The 25,174-nt window shown below is 34.8% G+C and overlaps 1 protein-coding gene across 1 annotated transcript; it reads right to left on the minus strand.

Annotated features, from left to right (window-relative positions):
- Nucleotides 1-1,473: 1,473 nt before the first annotated feature.
- LOC138317364 (uncharacterized) lies at nt 1,474-18,827 on the minus strand. Its single transcript, XM_069258975.1, has 11 exons — nt 18,670-18,827; nt 17,628-17,707; nt 15,718-15,917; nt 15,096-15,262; nt 14,479-14,657; nt 13,229-13,264; nt 12,518-12,622; nt 10,952-11,089; nt 10,434-10,544; nt 9,732-9,899; nt 1,474-9,211 (listed from the first exon to the last, which is right to left on the minus strand). The coding sequence occupies exons 2-11, from the start codon at nt 17,686-17,688 to the stop codon at nt 8,079-8,081; spliced, it is 2,298 nt and encodes a 765-aa protein (XP_069115076.1). The 5' UTR covers nt 17,689-17,707; nt 18,670-18,827; the 3' UTR covers nt 1,474-8,078.
- Between the last annotated feature and the right edge of the window lie 6,347 nt (nt 18,828-25,174).

Raw genomic sequence — 25,174 nt, forward strand, 5'->3', positions numbered from 1 at the left:
AAATATACTGTTGGTTAGAATTTCGTGCCAGGTCCTTGTGCTTGTGTTCGTTTCCCCATGAAAGGACCGGAGTATTGCCCGTGAAAGAAATATTTGGCTTTTGATAAAGCGTTTGCTCTGTAACACTGTGAAGGTATAGCAGGCCGGGTACGTATATTCGTTCATGTGTCACAGTATTACGTAGAAAAATGTCTATAGCGTCAAACGCCTGTGCTCTGATGAAGATTGTTTTGCATTTCAATGAAGAGTTTGCAATCATATGAAGCTTTTGGCAGTTTAGTGAAATGTCAGGAAGGGAGCTTTTAATAATTTGTGAAGAAAATTTTGGCATTTGGTTGAAGCGCTTTCAGATGCCAGAAAAGTTTTGGCATTTGAATGGAGTATTTATTACTGCGATGAAGACAGCAGGCCCACTACCTTTTCAAAACGGCTTTTAATTTTTAGAGTGGAACTGTAAAACGAGATCGATAATTTTGTAGAGCCACAAAAGTTAATAACTTACCGTTAAAACTACACTCATCATCATCTTCTGAAAATTTTAATTAAAATAAATAAAATGTTAATTTTCATATCGAGGGTCATCTCAGGTTTCCTGCCGTTATCCTAAACCGCATGGTATACGTACATGTAGTTGAATATTACTGCGCCAGACTGCAAACCAGTGAATTGAATCTCAACAGTTATCATATATTACGCAGGAAATCTTGCATATATTTGGTGTTGTTACATCATTTTAGGCTATCGATATGCATTTTCTTGTGTTATCTTAATAATTAATTTAAAAAAAACCTTTAAATTTTGCTCCGGGAAGATATATAGATAGTGGGCCTTTAACATATCTGTCCTGTGGGTAGCAGTTGATAATATTACCTGTTTCTTTCATTTCATGATTAAAAGAAGTACCTAAATTTTGGAAATTATTATTTTTTGTCTACGGTCATCTCTGTTGGAACGACCGGAACACCAGTCTGTGGGAAAATCAATACAAGAGGCCCAGAGGGCCGGTACCGCTCACCTACAACATTTTTTTTTAAAGAAATTGCACTATACCCACCTCCCTAGACCCTTGAGGCCCATACTCATTTATTCCCTCTGTGAAAAACACGCCACAAACTAAATAATATGAACTAATTCCTTTAATTGCACTCACTCGTCTCTCTGGCCCCATGGGACCCATACCCATCGATTCCCTCCGTCAAAGACGCTAGTGCAAATACTGCAATATAAGCAAAATTCTTTAACAGCAGAAGAATTGAAAGAATTTACAAAATTTCCTCCCTTACTGGACCCTGACCCCCTAGCTCCCGAGGGGCCATCGTAATGAGCGACAAAATCATTCCCAGACCAAATCAGTTGTTCATCATTAGTAGGGAATTTGAACAAAATGTGGATAGATTTGGCTACGACATGTAATTTTAGCCACTATCAGAAATTTCACAATGTAGAAATGTATAATGTAGAAAGCCAAAACAATTTCCAACTTTATATCATACATTTTATTAAATATATTAATGTAATCCGTTCAATTTCTGCATAGCTTAATAACAGACGTTATTTAAGTATAACACATATATCACATTTGGCCAAACAAAAATATATGTCTATTTAGGGTTACATTGGCAAAAAAATTGGGTCGGTAGGTCGGTATTTCTTTTTTTCCGTGTCTTAACTCTAAAATAATGGCCAGAACCGGAGTCTGAGATCTAAATCCCGACTTTTAATTTTGTTTTCGTAGAAAAGTTGAAACAAATTAGGGTCGGGGGTGAAAAATTAGGGTCGGTCGGGTAACCCTAAACAGACATAGATATATATTTTTGCCTTATTCATAAAGATCAGTATTCAGCCTATAAAACAATATAGTCCATTGATAGCGCTAATGACTAGCAACATTTCATTATATTACACGGAATGTGTATGGATTCATCAAAATCGGAATAGTTCGTTAAGGATATAATTAACGCTCCTTCTTCTTGTAGCAAAGCAGCACAAAAATTAATGTTGTCATACATGTACTTTTGTATTTGGTGGATAAACTAATGAATATACCTAACAGTCATGTGATTTTTTTCTTCTTCAGAAAATACAATATTTGAAGAAATAAATATGGGATATTTACTAATAAAACAGAATCTCTGCGAGACAGGGTGAGGAATAGTTTCAAGACAACAGATCAAAATTTGGTCAACTTCACCCTAAGATGCATTCCTGCAGACCAAACATGAAACTTTTCCCTTCATTCCTATAACGGGACTTTTAAAAAGTAAATATATTCTTCTAATCAGCTCCCCTCTTTGGGACTATGATCATGGTTTATACAAATTGAACGATCATCACCTAAGGATTTTTACAGACCATTTGTTCGAAATCCGCTTAGTTGTTTATGAAAAGAAACATGCAATTTTCATGGAAGTTGACAGATGAATTATTGACTGACAGATGAACGATGGACACTCTGAAGAAGGACAGACAGATGAAATGAATGACAGATAATCATTTATCTTTACTAAAATAAATTCTATTCCCCAATGAATTCAAAGTCCTGTATTTGACCAAATAAATGCCCAGAACGCTTAAAAAATTGAAGCAAATCAGGGGGAGCTCAATAGAAACAAATTTGGGCTTTCATGAAATCATTCTACAAAGTAACCATATATCAATTAGCAAAAGAAATTGGTAAGAAAACCAACAAAATTTTCATATTTTCATTCTACATTTAAAGATGTTCCATCGCTGACAAATAGTATTTTTTTCACTATTAAAACCAGGATCAGACAATTTAGTATATTTCTTCAGTTACAAAAGTTATTTACTTTACACCATTACCAACATTGAAAAGTATGAGCTTCTAATTTTACTTCAAGTTAAAAATATGAAAAATAATTAATTGCATCCCGAAAAAATTCCGTGGAACTATATCCTATATGGAATGAATTACTGATTGCGCATGCATCAAAGGTAGAATAAATCATTTTATATTTTTTTGTGTTAATAAGACATATATATATACCAATTATTGTTCAAATAATGAATATCATTTATGCTATGTCGGCGATGGAGCATCTTTAAATCAAAGTAAGCAAACTTGAAGCCTAAAAAGGGAGGGGCGCTTATAGGGATAGGGCGCTTATTGGGTCGAATACAGTATATGTACCTTAATGCGTATGGTATACATATCTTATTGTCATATAATAGACTGGAAATCGTAGATAATGGTAAATAGGAATGCATGTAACTTATCATATGATTTGAAGATAAGTATAAGAAAGTTTACCTGTAATCTAATATGGCACTTAATGTTAAGACAATGATACATGTAACTGACATCTAAATAATGAAAAGTTAAGTCTGTATATAATTACAATAATTAAACGATCTTGAAGTAACTAGAATCTTACATGCACACCGCCTGATAAGTGAACAGGGTCTTGTTTCATGAACGCTCCTTTAGGTAAAGTAATACAGGGTCTAGTTTCACAAACATTTCTTAAATTTAAGGAATCCCTTAACTTAAAACTCTCCATAGGAAAGCATTATAGACTTCAAGGAAGGCTTCTTAACTTAAGATTTTTTCTTAATTTCTGTAATGCTTTTCTATGGGGAAATTTAAGTTAAGGAATGTTATGAAACTGGGCTTAGATGTTAAAGAAGGCTCCTTAACTTAGATATTTTCCTTAACTTCTGTATAGCTTCTCAGGAAAATTTAAGTTAAGGTATTCCTTAAAGTTAAGGTTTGTTCGTGAAACAGGGGCCAGGAATCTCAAGCCATGAAGTGAAGATCTTTTTGCTTGGCAACACAAGGCTAAGTTTAATGTATATACAGCAAAACCCCTCTAACTCGAACCCTGATTCCTCGAATACCCCCTATTCGTTAAACTGGTCATGTTCCTATATAATCTATGTAACAAAACCCCAGATAGCTCTAAGAGCTATTCGTCGAATACCCCTTATTTCTTGAACAGAAATATATCCCCGTTTCAGCAAATACATAGTATTTACCCATATATTTGCCAAATAGGTGTATGGCCCTTGATTATTTTTTACCTGTGTTACACCTGACTGCACCGATCGTCATGGATAATAGCTCACAATCTGTGTTTATACAGATGTCGTATCAAGCCTTTCGGTAATTAAGGGATATATTTACATATTTTTTTCAACTTGATATTGCTATCAAAAACACTTTCATCAAAAATCCAAAATGCTGAAAGTTATGGTAATTAAAATGTCATTGCCATGCATTGTATGTCATAGGTAGACTGGACATTTTGACTGTCAACGATCGATCATAACCAACCTCGGATGAGTCGAATACCCTGTATTCCTCGAATTATTGATCTGGTCCCCTGTTGTTCGAGTTACAGGGGTTTTACTGTATTATATATATATATCATTTTCTTTTCAGAATATCTGAACAAATAAGTAAAAATTCTATTTAAAATATGTATACATTTTATAAAACTTGTTTACAAAGTCCGCATATAAACTGTAATTCCATTTAAGTCTTATTTAAAAGGGCTCCATATAAAATACAATTTCTCAATTTTTTTTTGTATATAATAACCAAATATACAGTACATTTTGAAACAAACCTTTATGATAGGGACAACAGATTTAGCATTCTACAATCAAATTTGTTTATAAAGGGCTGCATATGAATAATCTTAATGATAAATCTTTGTTTATAAGGGCCGCATATGAAATACATTTTATGGTGAGGCTTGTATATATTAGATATGTTCTGATTTTCCACCATTCTCATTGGCTAATAAACTGTCATGTGGAGAGTGATATTTAGCATATTGACTCCATTTTCCAATTTTAGAAAGCATATTGACTCAATGTTTTCATTTTTATAAACACTGATCGAGTCAATATTCCTATTGTGACATCACACCCGAGTCGATATTCCTATTATGACATCACACCCGAGTCAATATTCCTATTGGGACGTCACTCCCAAGTCGAGATTGTGAGGTCACAATACCCTGACATCGAGTTCTTCAAGAAGATGTAGTCGAGCCATTCCCCATCCATTTCAATATTACTTAGCACGAAGCAGATCGTGTTATAACGCCCTGGTAGAATATCAAATAATGACCTGGGGCATATTTCATTCTTCCAGGGCGTTATAACACCATATGGACCTCGTGCAGCAAAGGTCAATAATGATGTATAACAACTGTATATAAAATACCTTGAATGGCAACACTTGATTATAAGGAGAGTATAAATAATTTCTAACTGTTAAAACAACTACAAAACAGTAAAACACAGTTATAACGAATCTCTGGGCTAAACCAAATCAATTTTTTATAAATATAGTTTGTTATACACATATTATAGATATGTTATAGGAACCTTGACAGGGAATGATTTTTTTTAACGTTATAACATTGTAATTTGTTGTAAGCATGTTTATTATAAACATGTGTTACTGTGTAATGAAAAATACTTGACAACTATTTTGTTGTTAATCAAGGGGCCATAACTCTGCAAAATAATGAATTTATAGGGATGATATGATCAAATATGGTAAAACCTTTAAAACAATTATTATAAACATGTGTTACAGTGTATTGAAAAATACTTGACAACTATTTTGTTGTTAATCAAGGGGGCATAACTCTGCAAAATAATGAATTTATAGGGATGATCAAATGTGTTAAAACCCTTAAAACAATTAAACTTATTACAAAATGCATAGCAACCATAGTTACAATGACTATGTTTTTTATGGATAAATGCCTAATGTCAAATATTTTTACCGGTATATCTTTTGAACTTTTATTATTGATGCCAAGTTTGAACCAATCACTTTCGTTGTAGCTACTGTATGAAAATGAAGCGTGACGGACAGCTGAATTGACCAGAACATTATCAATATATTTTGTAAACAGCTACCTGATATAAAAACATGACACATGGATAATAATAAACATTTCACAAAATACATATTAATGTGATTTATTAACAGCACTCTAACGATCTAGTTTTACTTGTTATTCAAATCTTACAAAAAATATCAATAATTTGATTCGAATCAAAAACCTTCTTTCTTACAGTGGCTGATTTGCCTCAAAAAGACGGAAATAAATAAAAATCTTCAATTTCATCTTTTTGGAAAAGACAAAAAATTCAGGTTTGTTAATTTTTGTCTTTTTGGCTAGAAAAGATGAGAGTTAAGAAACCTTAATTAAATTTCTTCTCTTCGCCCTGAAAAGATGAAAATTTAACTTTCTGAATTCTCGTCTTTTTGCCCCAAAAAGACGAAATGGCATATATCAGCCACTGCACTTTCTATTTAGCAGATTCTATGTTTCACAAACCGATCGTGTGAACTATTTTACAGTCCGACACATCCATTCTGAAATATCAAGAGTTAGTGTATTTTCTGGAGTATATGTCACTATGTATTTTTTCCTTGGAAATCTGGAGTGCAGCTAAAATAACCCAGTATAACTTATTCTATCTTTGCATATCACAGAGTTACCTCCCCTTGTGAGTAGGTATCAATTGTTACGTCATTAATTTTTAAGTGCAATTCATGTTGTTTTCTCCGAAAAGGATGATGTTACACTCGCAAATACATGATGTCACTATCAATACCTACCAACAAGGGCAGACAACTCTGTAATATGCAGGGACAAAAACTAAAATCAGACAATGTTTGGGAAAAAAAAGTTGTAATTCACATTTGAAAGTAAGTATTTCTGAGTGGAAATTGAAAGGAAGGGAGGAAACTCTTATACATCAAAATGAGTGGATATAATTAACTAACACTTTATTCAAACAAAACTAGCTTTCAATTTTCTTATTGAAGTAAATAACAAATCACTATGAAAAGTTAAAAAAAAAATCTGATATGTCATATCTCAAAAGATAAAATTGATTAAATACATTTGTATCTTATTACTCATGATAGCAGGAAGACATTTAACTATTTGACAAATATTTTGATAAATATATCACTACATACCATAACAATAAAACAAGAGGCCCAAAGGGCCAGCATGATCTTCTGACTACATGAGAACATCAAACATGTAACACACAAACGTATGGATATAAATAGGTACTGAACATGTTAATGAACTTTTAATAATTAATCAACATAAATTACCGTATTCGACCGGATAAGTGCCCATGTCCCTATAATTTCCCTTCCCCTTTTTAAGGCCTTAATTTAATTGCCTCAGGGCATAAGGCCAAAGCTATTACAAATGTACAGATTTTCAATAATATAACCGTAAATATCTTTTCTCTTTTTCAATATTTTAAACCCACTCGGTGCTTATTGGGTTGAATATGGTAAGTTATGTTATAGCTGATTCTCTATATTAAAACACTGAATCTGCATGGCAGCCATTTTAGTTACAGACGCAGTCAAGTGAGATCGAGCAACAGCATTTTGATAAAAATTTTGATCACTTTGTCAACCTTGCAGGCAAGTTTTGGCAAAATTCCAAGGGTAGAACCTTGAAGTTTAAAATGGCATTGTTTGGGGAAATCAACACCATGTTAATTAAAATGTCTGATGTACAAAACCAAAAAAAATGTACAAAACCAACAAAATTAGTGCACTCACATTATGACCTGCTCTTCCTTTAGATCTCTAAGGGTGTTCAATCACATTGGTGGAACTCCTTAGAGGTTTGAAATGCCTTCGATGTCAACTGTGGCAGCTATCTGTGAAAATGGACTTAACTCAATAAATCACTTGGTCAGTCTCTCCTTAGTATCTATGTCGACAAGAATATTTGGAGAAACCAGATACTTTCTGTTGTAGTCTCAAAACTTTTTGAATCATTTCGGCGGGAGAAATATTGGTGGTTGATAACACAGGGACTTGGCACAAGTTTTCAATCAACAGTTAATATATGTAGTATATCTTGCCTGTTGGTTTGTGCCAAGTCCTGTGGTTGCAGATATATCAATAACGACTTAAACCGATTTTGCTGCTTTTTGTATGTGTGGCACGGTAGAGATGTCAAAAACACGTTTCTACACAATACTTGTTAGAACCATGAATTTGGTTTGACGGGGATAGCTGTGTTCACCAGTGTCCCATTACAGAATCGCTATATGTTGATTTCGTGAGAAGGTTGTCCATCGTCCAGTATCACATGACCTGGAGACTCCCGGCTGGGGGTCCTTTCCCGCTGAGGATAGGACGGATTATGTCCCATAGGACGAGATTTTCCAGGGGAATATCCTGGAGAGGTGGGATTTTCACGAGAGGAATTATTTGATGAGGTGGGGGTCTTTGGAGAATAACCTAGGCGATTTTCTCTAGCGGGGGATTGTTTATCTAGATTTCTTGGGTTTGCATCAAAGTCTAGTTTTACCGGACGTGGTTTGTATGCTTGTTGATCAGTCATGTACCGATCATACCTGGGAGGCTGATCGTCAGTGTTGTACCTGTCATGTGATTTTGGTTGGTCATCTGTGTTATAACGGTCATCTCTTCGTGCTGTGGGATTATTACGGGTCCGTGGTGCAGAGTCATGGATATAACGATCGTGTGGCACAATGTCAGGTCTGTTACCGTCCCTGGTCAGTGGATGACCAGCCTGCTGACCACTCTGCTGACCACCCTGTTGATATCTATCATTAGAAGTTTGAACATCTAAATTATTGCGATCCTTGGAATAATGCACAACATTTTGATTTTTAACATCCTTAGCTCTCCCTGGCATTCCCGTACCGGGAGTGTTCCTCTGAATCGAAACAGAGTCTTGATGAGGGGAAGTTTCCGGCTGATACGCTGGACCATAGTCTGGAGTAAGACCTGGGTTAAGTTCCTGATAGAGGGAGCCACTTGTATTTGAATCCTGGCTACTTTCAGCATAAGGATTTGGACTTCCACTGTGCGACCTGCCGGTCTGACGTGGCTCTAGGTATTTTATGTATCCCACCACATTTGGGGGTGTTTTAGTACCCACAGATTCACCAGAAATGACTGACTGATCCTCAGGGGTCAGATCAATATAGTCCTGGCCATTCTTACCTCTCTTGGAACTGTCACCATCCCCAAAGCCATCATCCACGTCATTTTCTCGGAACCCGGAGTTATCGTATCCAAATGTAAATTGCTCTGACGAAATTATCTTTTTATTATCCCTTGTTGTTTCTTTGGGATCGTCTTTGTTCTGGCGGGTTCTACGCCCGGACATCCGTCGGAAACTTCGTCGGACAAAGTCTCGTGCCATGGCTGGAAAACAGAGAAAAGCCATTAACATACTTATCTGATTAATAGATCATTTATAACTCATTTTTAAAACTTTGAATATAAGCAAAATCATTTAAAACTGCATGAGCTTATTTAATTTTTGTTTTATTTTGGTTTAATTTCAAACTTTGATTTACTATAGCAATCAATGTTAGAAAGATATGCATAATGATAATATGTCATTACTGGTTTCAGCACTCAAAAGGAAATGTTTTGAACATACGAAAACGCCTTCGCATATTTTAGAATTGGCACTGCAATCATATGGTCTTTCAGACCAAATTATCAACCAGTCGAAATATTTACTATTTACCGGTAAGCCCTGGAACGTATTCTTCATTTCCTCTAAAACAGTAGCAAACTGGTACAGTGAATATCAAATTATGTTTGTATTGACTCGTTTTAGGTACAGGAAAGTTTACACCAATAAAAATACTAGGTCACTCTGGCTATGACAGGAGACTCTTTAAAGAACAATAAGAATGAGTCAGTTTCAGTTCACCTGAATGTTTGTAGATGGTTGCGCGGCCATAGCCATCAGGGTTACGTTTGATGTAGACGCCGTAGGCTACGGCAAGGATGATGACGATGATGACAATGGGGACAACCACTGCTACAGCCACGATAGCTCCAGTAGTACTCTGCTTTGTGATCTCTGAATCTCTTGTAACTGTATGCAAAACATAATATAACCCCTTGAAGTATTCATGGTACATGTATTTTGACATTTTGACCCTAGTATCCCTGAAGTATCCCTAGTATTTTGACCTAGTACCCCTGAAGTATCCCTGGTATGTTGGCCCTAGTCAAGATGAAAATAAACCCTATTTCCACTTTCCCAAAGAAGGTACATGTATTTTCAATATTTTTCATTCGACATAGACATACATATAATGCATTTCATAAACTATATGATTTATAATTTTGAAAAATAAATATATCATCAAACCTAATGTTAAACTCAAATTAAGTTATGACAGAAGCAGCTATTGATAATTATAATATCAAACACTGGAAAGACATACTATTATGAATATTGGTATATCATCCTTTTGGATGTCACAATTTGTTGTGTATACAATAAACTAGGTCATTTGGATCTACATTTTAACCTTTGACATACATTTAAGAAAACTAAAATGCACTCTTGTGTCTTTTTCACTTTTAAAAGATATTACAGACCTTCAGCCTGATCAAAACTTACGTTCACAGATGGTGCCATGGAAACCGACTGGACATTCACAGATGAAGGACTGGACACCATCGATACAGATACCGTCATTTAAACAGGGGTCTCCCAAACAATCATCAATATCTGTTAAAACAGAAATAGTTTTCATTATACTTGTTAACTCAACAGGATCATGGTAAAATTTAATATAGAGTACATGCATATGTGTTAAATGAACTTGAATATACATGAGTCTGCACGTTAAAAGTTTAAGTGTCCTAGTTAACAATTAGGCTGAACTCTGTGTGTGTGTATAATAATTCTCTAATATATGGCAAGGACTGCAAAAAAGTACAATTAAAACACTGCAATTCACAAACTGTAGTTAAATGTTTCAATCTGCAGTTTCCAGATAATTGCAACTATTGGTTTGAATTCTTTATGAACAGAACATCTAGACATGGCTATTTGGAGCAGCAGCCTCCGTAGATAGGAAGAATTGTAACAAATTTCATTTCATTCAATCACATGCACACTGACAGTTTTTTTACCTTGGTCACAATACATTCCAGTGTGGCCTGCTGTGCAGTTACAGGATATTTTCTCTCCAGCGATGTCAAAGATCCGAGAATCAGTCTGACTGTCCGCTGGTTCTATCACACAAGTCCCGTACTGGCATGGACATGGTGCTGGACAATAAAAACAATGTCTTCAATGTCAATTCCATGATTCATTTTAACCTTCATAATTTGAATTTTTTTTCCATGAACTACTATATATATATATGATGGTATACAGATTGAATCCCCTATATCTATGGATGCAGTATGTATGTAACTTATTGACTCCTGGAAATTCATAATGAACTTTTCTAATCTTCAAATAAGTCTTCAGGGGTGAATGTGCATGAGTTAAAGTGTTGCCTTACTGAAGTAGACCTCAAATGAATATTAGTACATCGTGACCAATTTCCATGAGCTTACTTTATATATTTCCTAAAATGCATTTCATTAATAGTTATAAGGAATATTAACTCATTTACACCTAAAGACACATTTGGACTCTTCTGAAACTAAAGCTGGAACAGTTCATTATAGAATTCCAGGGGTGAATAAATTAAGTATTGTAATGGCATGTTGATGAAGACGTGGCTATTTCTTAATCATAACCACGTTAACTGGTGATTATTTACCCTTTGGAATCTTGTAGGAAGTTCAAGGATGCTCCACCGCCGACAGAGCATAAATGATATTCATCATTTGAACAATAATTGGTGTTTAATCGTGTATATATATATGTCTAATTAACACAAAAAATAATGTAAAATAATTTATTTCGCCTTTGGTGCATGCGCAATCAGTACTTCATTCCATATAGGATATAGTGACACGGAATTTTTTCGGGATGCAATTAATTATTTTTCATATTTTTAACTTGAAGTAAAATTAGAAGCTCAAACTTTTCAATGGTGGTAATGGTGTAAAGTAAGTAACTTTTGTAACTGAAGAAAAATACTAAATCGTCTTCTCCTGTTTTTGATGGTGAAAAAATACCATTTGTCAGCGGTGGAGCATCTTTAATAAGATAAAATGGTAGGCTTTCATATATAATACAGAACTAATATCATATCTTTGGGTCTCTTGATAATCAATTGGGCAGAGATTATCTAAATCAATTCTTCACCGTTCTTGATTTCTATAGGTAATCAATAACATTCATCTGGACAAACTGTGTTGTCCTTAAACCAATAATTAAAGGCCTTAAAGATCCAACCTTCGGGACTGACATAAATGATAGCACGAATTGAGGTGACATTTTTATTGAGATATGTTCAAATTCAATTTGAGATCCTAAAAGTTAGCTTGTAAGGATGGGAATAAATCACGTACCACGTGGTACCCAATAATATTTGTACGGGACTATTGTTTCTATTGGTGATGGAATGATGTCAAAAAATGATAACTATACGTCATAACGGCGGGAACTAGATAACAAATAGTTACATTCCATCACCACTAGAAATACAAACATTATTGGGTATCACATGGTACATGAATTAGTCCCATGATACATGTTTAAATGTCCGAGCCTGATGACTATAGTCACTATAAACTTACTTCCACAGTTGTGTCCATAATTCTGGGCTGTACATTCACAGTGTGTAACACCTAAGTTATTATGACAAGTTCCACCAGATTGACATGGGTTGTCCACACAATCATCTGCAAAACATACATATACAGAGATATGTGTTCAGAAATGTAAATTTTAAATTGTGGGATAAAATTGTGCAAAGATTGATACTTGAGAGACTTTTGAACCTGATGTAAAACAATTAATACCGTAAAAACTTGTGTTAATTTACACACTTTTTCTGTGCAAAAATAAAATTGCATTTATCATTTCGATAGAGAAGGTTTTAAAATTTTACGGGGAAGAATTACATACATATTTAGATAAATAGATATCCTAGGGAGATCTTGTAGCCTTCTATATAAACTAGAAAAACAGACACTTCTAATAGGCTTGTCAGGGCAACTATTCACTTCTACCAAGCTCTGGTGACTTCTGGAAGTGTATCCTTGTACGAAGTTGTCTGATTGAGCAATATTAAAACATTATTCAACCCAATAAACACCCAGGGATAAAAAACTGAAGGATTTTTATAGTTTCAATCTGTATTTAAGTCATAAAACAGGGGGTGGAACACTTATATGGACAGGGGGGTGGGGGGTGGGGGGGTGGGGGGGGGTGGGGGGGGTGGGGGGGGGCGTAGATGGAATATGGTAGGTGTAAATTTTCAATGATAACAAATAATGCACACTTACCAACAAAAATAACAAATACACTGGCCGGGATCATTTCTACAACAACAATAAAAACAAAGTTGTTTAATATCAGCAAAACGAACTATTATTGTGAAAGCACTTATTGGAAATATAACCATCATTTTCAGAGAATGATGATCATTCTGGTCTCAAGAGGAAAATGAGACCAAAAGAGGGAGCTAGCACTCGGAAGAGTTCATGGCAGTGTGTTATTATTTTTGACTAGGGACATTATCTTTGTGGATATAAGTATTAATATTAGATATGCCGTAATCATGTGGATAATGCTCTCATTTTCCACTACAATGTGCTCTCAATGGCTAATACAAATATACATGGTCATGTGAGGTTCGATATATAACATATTGACTGCATGTTTCTATTTTCGGAAACAATGAGTTAATATTACTTTAATGAATTTACAAACGGGTCAATATTACACTTGATAACACCATAATGGACAATTGTTCTTCAGGGTGCTGTCCTCTGGCCATTATTCTTCTTATTGACATGTGATTGTAATCAACATGCCCATTAGATAATCTGTTAACATTTTTAAAGAAACTACAAAATTATTTAATTTAAAATTAAGGACCTTTGATTTCATCCATATGGTGTATACCGCTCTGTTACAATAAATATATAAAATAACACCCAAGAAGGTCCATAATAATAATTGATAATTATAATCCATCTGTGTTTTTGTACTTTCTGCATGATGGTCGCTGTTGTGTCAAGAAAGCATAGCTAGAAATCACGTAACATGGTTGTCACTGTAGAGTTTGGATAGTACTGATAAAATGGTGTTTTATCGCATCACTTACGTAACATGGTTGTCACTGTAGAGTTTGGATAGTACTGATAAAATGGTGTTTGGTATCGCATCACTTACGTCATATGGTTGTCGCTGTAGAGTTTGGAGAGTACAGATAAAATCACTTACGTAACATGGTTGTCGCTGTAGAGTTTGGAGAGTACAGATAAAATCACTTACGTAACATGGTTGTCGCTGTAGAGTTTGGAGAGTACAGATAAAATCACTTACGTAACATGGTTGTCGCTGTAGAGTTTGGAGAGTACAGATAAAATCACTTACGTAACATGGTTGTCGCTGTAGAGTTTGGAGAGTACAGATAAAATCACTTACGTAACATGGTTGTCGCTGTAGAGTTTGGAGAGTACAGATAAAATCACTTACGTAACATGGTTGTCGCTGTAGAGTTTGGAAGAGTACAGATAAAATCACTTACGTAACATGGTTGTCGCTGTAGAGTTTGGAGAGTACAGATAAAATGGCATTCGGTATCCATAGTCCCAGTGACACTGTCCTGTCCGGCCTTTATCTATGACAATCATCCATCCGCTCATTGTGCTACAAGTCGGGTCAACTGTAGAGGTCACAAGGAAGCGGTGACCAAGGTCGGATTGACTACAAAACAAAGACAGAATAATTATCATATCAAACAGCTTTAACACATCAACTGGAGTTTAGTAGCCTGTATGCAATCCTCTTTAAATAAATAAAGAATTAAATCAACTGCAAATCTCTCACATGTTATATATAGTTATTACACTGTATTAAGATGGCAGGAGAAATCATTTGCCCTGTGGTATGCGCTATATTTGAATAGTTATACTATTTTGACAAAAATCGTAAGGGTATTTTATTACAATTGGAGATTATACTTCTACATTTCTTACATACCAACACCTATACATGTACCACATTATATTTCTTCAAGACAATACCTCTTACTTCATACACCACGCAATATTACACTTGTTCCTGTCTCTAACAATATCAGATCCATATTCTCAATTTAAACCAAAATATCATTTTAAAGATGTAAATGAACAGAAAACTAACCCTTCAGCACTGCAGTTCTTGATGGTCCCAGGAGTTAGGTCGGTGTATCGCTGCCCTCTCTGGACGATGTTCTCCTCCGCAAACCACGACGTCATAGTGTCTGTCCTACTACTGTTGAACACAATGCTGACCACCTCCCTGCCGTCCTGGTACAAACCGACCTTCACCTGTACGTACAGAATTTCACTTGTCATCCTTTATATGTTGCATATTGCAAAATAATGATAACATTTATATTTAGAAACGAAACAGAATTTCAAGAGGCCAATGCATATACCATCCTTACACCCCTTAATTAAATGCCTCTTATTTTAGATTTTTACAGCAAAAACTGTGAGTCATTCATTTTCAAACAAAGGGGTATAACTTGGAAATTGATAGAGTAGGAGGTGGTATCAACACCAATTAAGTTTCGTTGAAATTGGTCCAGTAGTTTAATAAGAATAGTTGGTTGAGTGTTGTGTCTACAGATGGACTACCTAAATCCAGTATGCCCTACCCCATAATTTTGTGGGGGATGGGGTATGACTTACTAAGTCTCTTGCAAATAAGTTACCATTCCTTGCAAATCGCATGTGACTCAGGTGTTTTAGAAATAGTTTATCAGCAGGTACAAACTCACATTTTGAATATTGGATTGTTGCCAGCTGTTCACGATCCTAGATTTATATGACGGGGTCGCTGGAGCGAAGTAGGAATCGTGGACCTGAGCAATACCAGCAGCATCATCATTGATAGTTTCCGACGATGTCCAGAGATCAAACAAACTTGTAGCAGGTGACACATCCTCCCCTGCTGCCACCTTCAGGACAACTCGCCATCCTAAAAAGGGGAGATAATCATTTCATTTTATCTTAAAATATGCTTTTAAAACACAAGAATATTCCTTCTCTATGATGGTGATTTCATAACAAAAATTCTGAACTCATCAGCTAAGCATTTTTGCAGGATTCAGAATCCTGAATCTTCTCTAAATGTTTTGGATGATATAATTATGACAAAAAGGGGACATAACTCATGTCGATTATCTTGCAGTTGATTTAAAAGCTGTCTCTTCAAGCTTAAATGATCTCAGTCAAAGGTCAAGTGACTTTAAAATGAACAGTTGGGCAAGGATGGCTAAAGTCGGTAAAAATGGTGTGGATGTATCCAGTATAATTTCTTATGAAATAGAAAAATAAAATCCCTCGTGAAAAACTGTCTTCGTACAAAGAAATCAGTTTAAAGTATAGGAATCCTATAACGTCCTCCCGGCTAACTATGTCTGTTGTTACATTTCCACACATTCTAGGCCTATGAACACATTTAGACTGGTTTTCTTTGCCCGACTATTTACTTTAAAGTAGAGTATCTCTTATAAAAAGACAAATCTATTTCTAGATGCAATTACAATATTTTAGAGAAGAGTTGATTTTACAAGGCTGTTATTTAGTTGTAGGCACACATGCTCAACATTGGCACCAAGATAAAGGAAAGTGCCAAATACAAGATGGTACCGTATCCCTTCAATGTAGCATGCTATATATGCTCATTATTACTTGTAAATTTCTCAGTCTTTTAGTTACTTGGGAAAGGTTCAAAAATATCATAACCATTTTAATTTCTATGACCTTAATTCAGGATCATTGTCAATCATATAATCAAATGTGGCAGCCCTTTATATTCCAGCATACAACAAAAATAAAAAAATTCAAGATCAAATTCTTTGATCTCAAGACTGGAGTTCAAATTAAGTTTGAGATGTTCTGTGCAAATGGGGCAGATCTACATTTCTGGGTCATTTATATTATAAATACATATGTATAAGATATTAAACCCAGAAAAAATTTTGTCATTGAATTTCTTTCATTGGTTTTATTAGTATAACATCCCAATCTAATCAAAATTAGACTTGTAATTCCGATCCACTAAGATACTCTACGTTACGCTCCAATACAGACCTAACGATGCCCTGTTCGGGGTCACCTCAGCATGACCCCTATGGTTAGCCAATCAGCGTGTTGCCTACGGAATCTTCGGTGTGGTTGATTCATTCGGAAGTGTAAACTGATAATAATACGTCCCGAGATGTTCCTATTCTAGGCCAAAGGTCATGGTGAGGTGCCCTCGAACGGGGCATCGTTAGATCTTGTATTGGAGCGTAACGTAGAGTATCGTTGTGGAGAGGAATTACAAGTCTAATTTTAATTGAATTGTTTAACATCCTATTAACAGCCAGGGTCATGTAAGGAAGTGCCATTTTTTTGGTGGAAGAAAGCCGGAGTACCCGGAGAAAAACCAACGACTGACGGTCAGTACCTGGCAACTGCCACACGTGGGATTCAAACTCGCGATCCAAAGGTGGAGGGCTTGTGGTAATATGTTGAGACATCTTAACCACTCGGCCACCGCGGCCCCGCTAATTTTTTTGAACTTTGATAAAATAACAATATTGGTACTTAGTGATATATTGTAAAAAGAAAATTGATCAATCCGAAATTAATTTTAGGAACATAATGTGATGTTGATAAAATGATAAAAGAATTAACCCACCTGTACACGATGTAACAGACAGCGCTAGTAGTAAAACGGCCAGTCCTGTGTCACACTTCATCTCGGAGTTCTTTACCACACTGAAATTCACAAAGAAAGTCATAGCATCAATCCGCACAAACTTATTACTTTATAATTGTGTTTGCTTGAACATTGAAAAGCAAACAGAACCGAAGATGACACATTGATGCACCAGTGTATAAAAATGATAAATTTTTATCCTGAAAATGTTAAAACGTTCATTACCACTCATGTGACTCATCTCCAATTGTTTACCTGGTTGTCATTTGTTTACAGTTTATACATTACATAGGTAGATAGTTATGTGCACGTACTGTGTATGAACAGATATTGTGTAATACAAGTGAACTTCATGATTTTAATTATAATTTATTTATCATATCTCTTTGCTAGTTGAAATTTTTTTTTTTTAATATTTTTTGATAAAATAGGATAAGTTATTCTACATATACCTACAATGTATTATTGAGATCTGTATATATATATATTTTTAATATCTATATTCACCAGGCATTTATAAGAATTTTTGCCTTTATCCAGCTTGTATCAACACATTATTTAAATGTACATGTAAGGTTCAATCCATGAGATAGATAAAATATAAATTTGAAAATATATAGCCATTTAATTAATCAGCAGATTCTATGGACAAACCGAGAAAAACAATACATTAGTTACTTCTTATATTAAAGGTCAAATGGAAACCATTTCATGTCCATGTTTACATTATTTTGTGAAGGAATACCAATAAAAAAAATGGTATACAGTTACACAATATGTACAAATCACTGCAAATTTATGTGTAACTATATATGCATGTACATATGTAATAGTAAAATACTAAACAGTTAAAATTTATCGTTTTTGATGTAATCAAAACATTTCACAATGTGTTTATGTCAAACAACAATATATAAATAGACAGATCGACCGTGTATATGTACCCGGATATCAAGGAATGGTCCCCGACACCTGAAGTAGAACATTCAATATACAAAATGTACATACAGTTAAAACTCACCTTTATCTAGTTTAACTATAATCCTGCTTTAAAATCACCCAATATTGACAACCCTCGGCCTCTTTATGGGTTGACCATTTTAATTTGGGTGTGACAGGTGAGGTATACCTGTCGAAATATCGCTACTGATTCCGGTAATATAAACTTCAACTTCCGTTTCTCACCTGAGGGGCACCGAAGGGGAATTTACTTGGAGACAATGATTAGCACTCGATATTAGAAATACCTGCGTGACGGATATGTAACGATAGCAATGTCTGCAGGTTTCCATTGTAAAATTGCTCGTTACTCTTTTTATAGAGGAAAACATATATCTCTTCCCTACTTTTGTATACCCGTTGCCAAGTTGTAACTTCAAAAAATCAAAGCACAGGGCCTCGTTACTAATGATGATATATATCAGATACATAATGTATGTAAATAGACATGACCTACATGTCTCTTATCTATATATCATCATTAGTAACGAGGCCCTGTGATCAAAGCGATACAATTCTATCTATAATCCTTATAAGTGTAATATGACAATAAAAAATAGTTGAAAACTTTTTTACTTTCCCGAAAAAAACCAGAAAGCAAATGTAATAAATGGGGGGTTTAACAACAAAAACTGAAATAAAAAAAATAAAGTTTTATAAAAATCGGGTGCTTTACGTACAACTTCAGGATATACATGTATGGTCGCGGATTCTACGAGGTCGCATATAACAACTGGCTTTAGCTATAAGTGCTAAAAATTGGTATATACTGTTACCATGGAGCTTACGATTATAGAATTTTTATTTTCAATGTACCGATAATATGATGAATAAAGGCCAATTTATTTGGTAACCAGAAGCGCGTTGGTACTTTCTTGAATCTATTGTAATTTTTCTAAGTATATTTTTTTAAAAGCATGTACCATGTACCATCCTCGATACTCCAGGGGTTCCGATTACTTACGATCTCTACACCCATCCCCCCCGGACTATCTCATAAGTGAAATTGGAGGCAATAGAATAGAACAGGAAACTTAGTCATTTAATGTACATCAAAAGAGCCGTATAACGGTACACTGTGGTTGACTGTGAAGCCTTGAAGTTGTCAGTTGTTGGGAGGCTCTCTCTCTTTAGTCTTCAAAGGAAATCTTTGCAGGCCTGTGATTGGTTCCGATGTTTTCCGCTGAGTTGCCTTCAATTTTACTATGAAATAGTTCAGGGATGTAGAGAACGTAAGTGATCGGAACCCCTGGGGTATCGAGGTATCCCAAGTGATCGGAACCCCTGGAGTAGTCCGCTAAACTTGCCTATATTATTATTATAATATATGAGACAAAAAAATAAATAAATAAAATAATAATAATAGTAATAAAAAATAAAAGATAAAAAAGCCTAATGATATAGACAGGTTTAGAGGACTACCCTTGGAGTATCGAGGATGGGATACTATTCTAAGTGTGGAATTTTAGTCTTGCACGCAGTGTAATACATATATGTATATTCTTTGTTTCTTTTGGAAAGATTGATGCATGGGTGTTATAAGAATGTAACAATCGTATATGTTGTAGGGTTTTCTGCCATTGTCGTTGAAAGAAGCCAGTTGTCTTTTGTAATTATCAAAAACATCTAGAGTAATACAATTCAATAATCACAACATATTTAGTATCCTCTAGGGATCTCTAGATTATCTTATTTCAAAATATCGTCGACGATCTATAAACTTTATTAAAACATAAGAGCGGCCCAAGAATAGAACCTTGATGAACACCGGTACCAGTTTTTAAGTGCCGAGATTTTACCATTAATAAAAAAGATGTTGATAAGTACGACTTCCTTATTCAATATATATACAAAAGAAAAAAAAGAAAAAGAAGAAGAAATACCGAGTAGCCAATATCACAAATGACAAAACAACCCTATCATACTCAATGGCATCCTCGATACTCCAGGGGTTCCGATCACTTACGATCTCTACACCCCTGGACTATCTCAGAGTAAAACTGGAGGCAACAGAACAGAACAGGTAATTTAGTCCTTTGATGTACATCAAAAGAGCCATATAACGGTACACTGTGGTTGACTATGTGGCTTTGAAGTTGGGAGTGGCTCTCTCTGTAGTCTTCAAAGGAAATCTTTGCTGGTCTGTGATTGGTCAAATATTTTCAGCTGAGCTGCCTTCAATTTCACTATGAGATAGTCCAGGGGTGTAGAGATCGTAAGTGATCGGAACCCCTGGAATATCGAGGAACACTTAATGGAGGCTGAAACGTTGTATGTAAGAATCACCATAAATATCATACAAGTATTAAGCTAAGTGGGCTACCCGGAAGCTTAATCATTTGATTGGAAAGAATATGAAAATTAAACAGTGATATGATAATATTGCTTAGCAATTTTAAATTTTGAAAATGAATTCACGATCCGCGCCGGAGACCTGGATTCGATTCCTGGTCGGAGCACCGACAGGAATGTGTATTTTCCCTGTAACCCATGGGAGAGTCTCGGGTTGATTTCAGGAAAAAATCTCAAGAAAAACAGGGGATGTAGTGTAAAAAGAGCGGGTCGGTGCACAGGTTTACGACGCGCAAAAAAAAATATTTTTTTTTTTATATTTTTAGTGTTTTTGTTTTTTTGCGCGTCGTAAACCTGTGGTCGGTGTGGTTTGTAAATTGTGTTAAATACGGTTTCTGTCACTCAGCTGACGGAGCATGCTTCTTCGGTTCTTGGTTATATCTTGGTTGGTTCAGCCAACCAGCAGCCAGGATTGTAACTAGAAATTAACCAAAAATCTACCAGGAATTGACCAATCAGAAGCGCGGAGGGAAATTTATATATACTGTATTATATGCTACAGATCGATGCGGTGATCAGCGTGGCAGCGACATTTCGATCATTAGATAATTAGATATCTGTGCTTAATCAATAAGTTTCTTGATAAGTAAGTGGTATATTTTTACACAAAAGGTGATAATCGAATACGTAATGTAAAAAAGGTGATATTTTGTTAAGAAAACGTTTCATTTTATCGTTTAATTGAAGCGATCGAAGCTCGTAATCGCTTAATTAATTAGGTCAGCTTGTGTCATCTGTCGTAAGTCATGCTTAATAATCAGATATTTGGAATATATACTTCAACAAAATTCTTTTCCAACCTAAATTTACTGTTATAAGTTTAATGTTACAGAGAATTTTTTGTGAGCACTATTTTGTCAAATGTACTGAAGTTTTTAACAAAAGAAGATATTAGACATGTAAATTATATTAAATATTTATGCATATATAAAGGTATTTCATGGTTTTTTTTATTTTAGTGTGGCCAAGTGAACTATTCCACTTTTTTCCATTTTAGGTCAAAAATCCAAGATGGCCGCCATGACGTCATACCCAAAAAGTTTAAAACAGCCATAACTAAAAAACCGTTTAAAGATACAGCAAATATTTTTGATGTTTTATGTAGATCGTATAAAAGACTAACTTTTAATCAATTACAGCAATTAGGTCAAAGGTCAAACAAAAAAGTTCGCTATGGGGTCAAAGTTCACGGATTTTTATTTTTTTGGTTTTGCGAAATTTCTTTTTACATATTGATGCAGAATGTCATTCTGATGAATTTGGTGTCTTTTATTTTTCGGTAGCCCTTCCGGTTAATGCTGTATGCCATTTTGAACAATCCTTTGATCTTTGCTAAATTCCCGCCAAAATGTTTAACATTATATATTGTCGAACTGAATCACTAATATAGTCTGCAATTGCTATAGAAAGGACCCCTCTAATGTTCTCTAACGTTTGATATGATTTTCATCTTCATCAAAAATACAAAATGGCCGCTATGACGTCATATCTTAAAATTTATAAATGCTTATAACTCTCTAACAGTTCTTTTCACAGATTGCATTTGATAATATTTTTTGCAGATAATCTTAAACGTAAACTTTTTCTCTCTACATGTTATTACAAAAAATGGCAACTTCCAGTTTTCGGTAAGGGTCAAATGTTAAAGGTCATGTTTTTAACAATAAACTTGAAAACTTTTCTCCTGAAGTTCTGTAAGGTCTAGGATCTTCATATTTCATATATAAGATGTCCAGGGGATGGGCTTTTAAGTCAGATACTAGGAATGACCTTGACCCATATTCAAGTTCACAGGGGTCAAATACACATATCATAAATAAATTGTTTAAATGGTCTTAACTAACTTATCGTTGGTTTTACAGCTTTCATGCAATTATTTTATTTGAAGCTAATCTACAGGGTGATGTTTTTCTAATAATAACTTGTTATAACAAGAGATCCCAGAGGGATCTTGGCGCCCACCATTGAGTGAACTTTATTGGATCTTTGTATAACTGATCTTTTCTCTGCTTTTCCTTCTTTCCCTGCTTCCTAAACCTGTCGGCCATGTTGTTTTTCGATTGGTCCCAAAATGCAATATGCAAAACTAGGGACTAAGGGGAACCTACACATGAAATTTGAGAAAGATCTCTTCAGTACTTTCTGAGAAATAGCGATAACAAGGATTGTTTACTGACGGACGGACGACGGACAATTTCTAGTTGTAAAATGATTTCTGCAGGTATGTTTCCATCCAAACAAACATAAGACTTACATCTTATATTGTAGCTTCTGTGTATATACATGTTTCACAAGGACCTGGCACGAAAAATTTTAACCAACAGTATACATATAAATATTATAACATCTTAATATATATATATATGTATACTGTTATTTAAAAAATCGTGCCAGGTCCCTGTGACATGTTTGTCTGTCCAGTCGTATGATTTTCACAGCTTAATTCATCAAACCTGATGGTTTTCAATAGGTAATTTTTTTGACAGTTATGGCATAATATCTAACATTTTCTTCTGCTTTAACTTTTTTCATATTTAACATAGACTGGTTCAAGTGGTTCAGCCAGTGTTCAAATGTGTATTAATTCATGCAGGCGTCAATTATTTCTGAACGAGATAGTTTTTACATGATCAAGTACACGTCTGTGCTGTAGCTAAAAACCGGCACTGGTATACATTATAACATTGGAAATGGTGTAACATTAGATTAACTGTTGTGGGCGAATATAATCAGTATAATGCATAAGATCAAAATTAAATTTAGGGATAACTCGTAGAATTACAAATAACGTTTCGTATTTCTCCACTATGTGTAATATGTATTTTAATGCGTTCACGTATCGATATAGATATTATGCTCATCATAAGCGACCGTGCTTAGTCACATGACTTCAAAGACTCGATCTGACCGTTGGTCGGAATATTCCCGCCTAATCCATTGTTCATGAGAAGTCCGGCGAACTGACAACACAATTTTGAGCTCCCGAATTGCAACACTTTATAAAGGCAAAAGGCAAGTCCGTTCTGAACATTTCATTTATACGATATATTTAAATATATATATACAGTATTGTTTAGATTTAAAGACTTATTAACAAAGTCTTACATTCCCGTATGTGAAGTAATACTGGCATAAATCACAGGGACCTGGCAAGAATTTTATAACCAACGGCAACGGTATATATCTCTCTCTCTCAAAAAACCTAAAACCACATGTACGTTTTTTGTATCGTTTTACTCTTTGTTTGATATAATATGTGAGCCACCTAACATTGGACATACTCATGAACATATCTCGGTTTCAACATTCAATTTCTACATGCGCACACATCACAATCATTTGAGTTATCGCACAAAATTACAATTACATGTATTTTTTTTATGAAAACCACGAACTTCTCAATATTTTAAGGTTTAAGACCCTGTTTAAACTAGTGATATTTTTGTATGCCTATACATTGTATATCACTGTATTCACTTCTTAGGTGTATTTGCTTAACATACATATACATGTACTTAGTTACTAAACATCCTCGATATTCCAGGGGTTCCGATCACTTACGATCTCTACACGTGTAGAGATAGTAAGTGATCGGAACGCCTGGAGTATCGAGGATGGTTACTAAAAAGTGTCTATGCATCCGAACTAACCTTACTAGATATATAATACTGTTGACTCTGTATAGGCTGATGTGTTGTTTGTAAATTTTGGAAAATTATGCAAAAAATGTAAATTTTCAGTTTTGCATGTCCACAGGGTTCAGTACATATTTCTGTCACCAAACAACCATGTCATTATGTTTACTAGTGTTTATAGCATGTAGTAGGAACGCTGGTTTGACCGGATTCGACTTTATAAAGGCATACACATATAAATTGTCCCGAAAATTTGACATTATTTAGGTTTTGTTCAACTACAGCTTAGACATGATATATTAAACAGGTTCTTAAACTTTAATTCTCCATTCAATATCTCATTTTACACTCTCCTATTTCAGGTTATACACGGTTATTTCAGAAATACAAACTTTATTCTAGTCCTACATATTTTACTATTAATTTATATGGATATACATGTAAACCCCGGTCAAGGTACAAACACTGATATATTGACTATATTCCACATAAATATTCGCAGCTTAAGAAATAAAATAACTCACCTCCAAAACATTGCAG

Source organism: Argopecten irradians, chromosome 3, assembly GCF_041381155.1.
Source record: "Argopecten irradians isolate NY chromosome 3, Ai_NY, whole genome shotgun sequence".
In the NCBI taxonomy this organism is placed as follows: Eukaryota; Metazoa; Mollusca; class Bivalvia; order Pectinida; family Pectinidae; genus Argopecten; species Argopecten irradians.

Excerpts from the sequence above, each read along its gene's own strand:
- LOC138317364 (XM_069258975.1), bottom strand. The coding sequence starts at position 17,688 with ATGAAGTGTGACACAGGACTGGCCGTTTTACTACTAGCGCTGTCTGTT. Across the intron at positions 13,265-14,478 it reads TACAGCGACAACCATGTTAC|AAATGATCCCGGCCAGTGTA; the intron begins GTAAGTGATTTT and ends TTGTTGTTGTAG. Across the intron at positions 9,212-9,731 it reads AACCATCTACAAACATTCAG|CCATGGCACGAGACTTTGTC; the intron begins GTGAACTGAAAC and ends TCTGTTTTCCAG.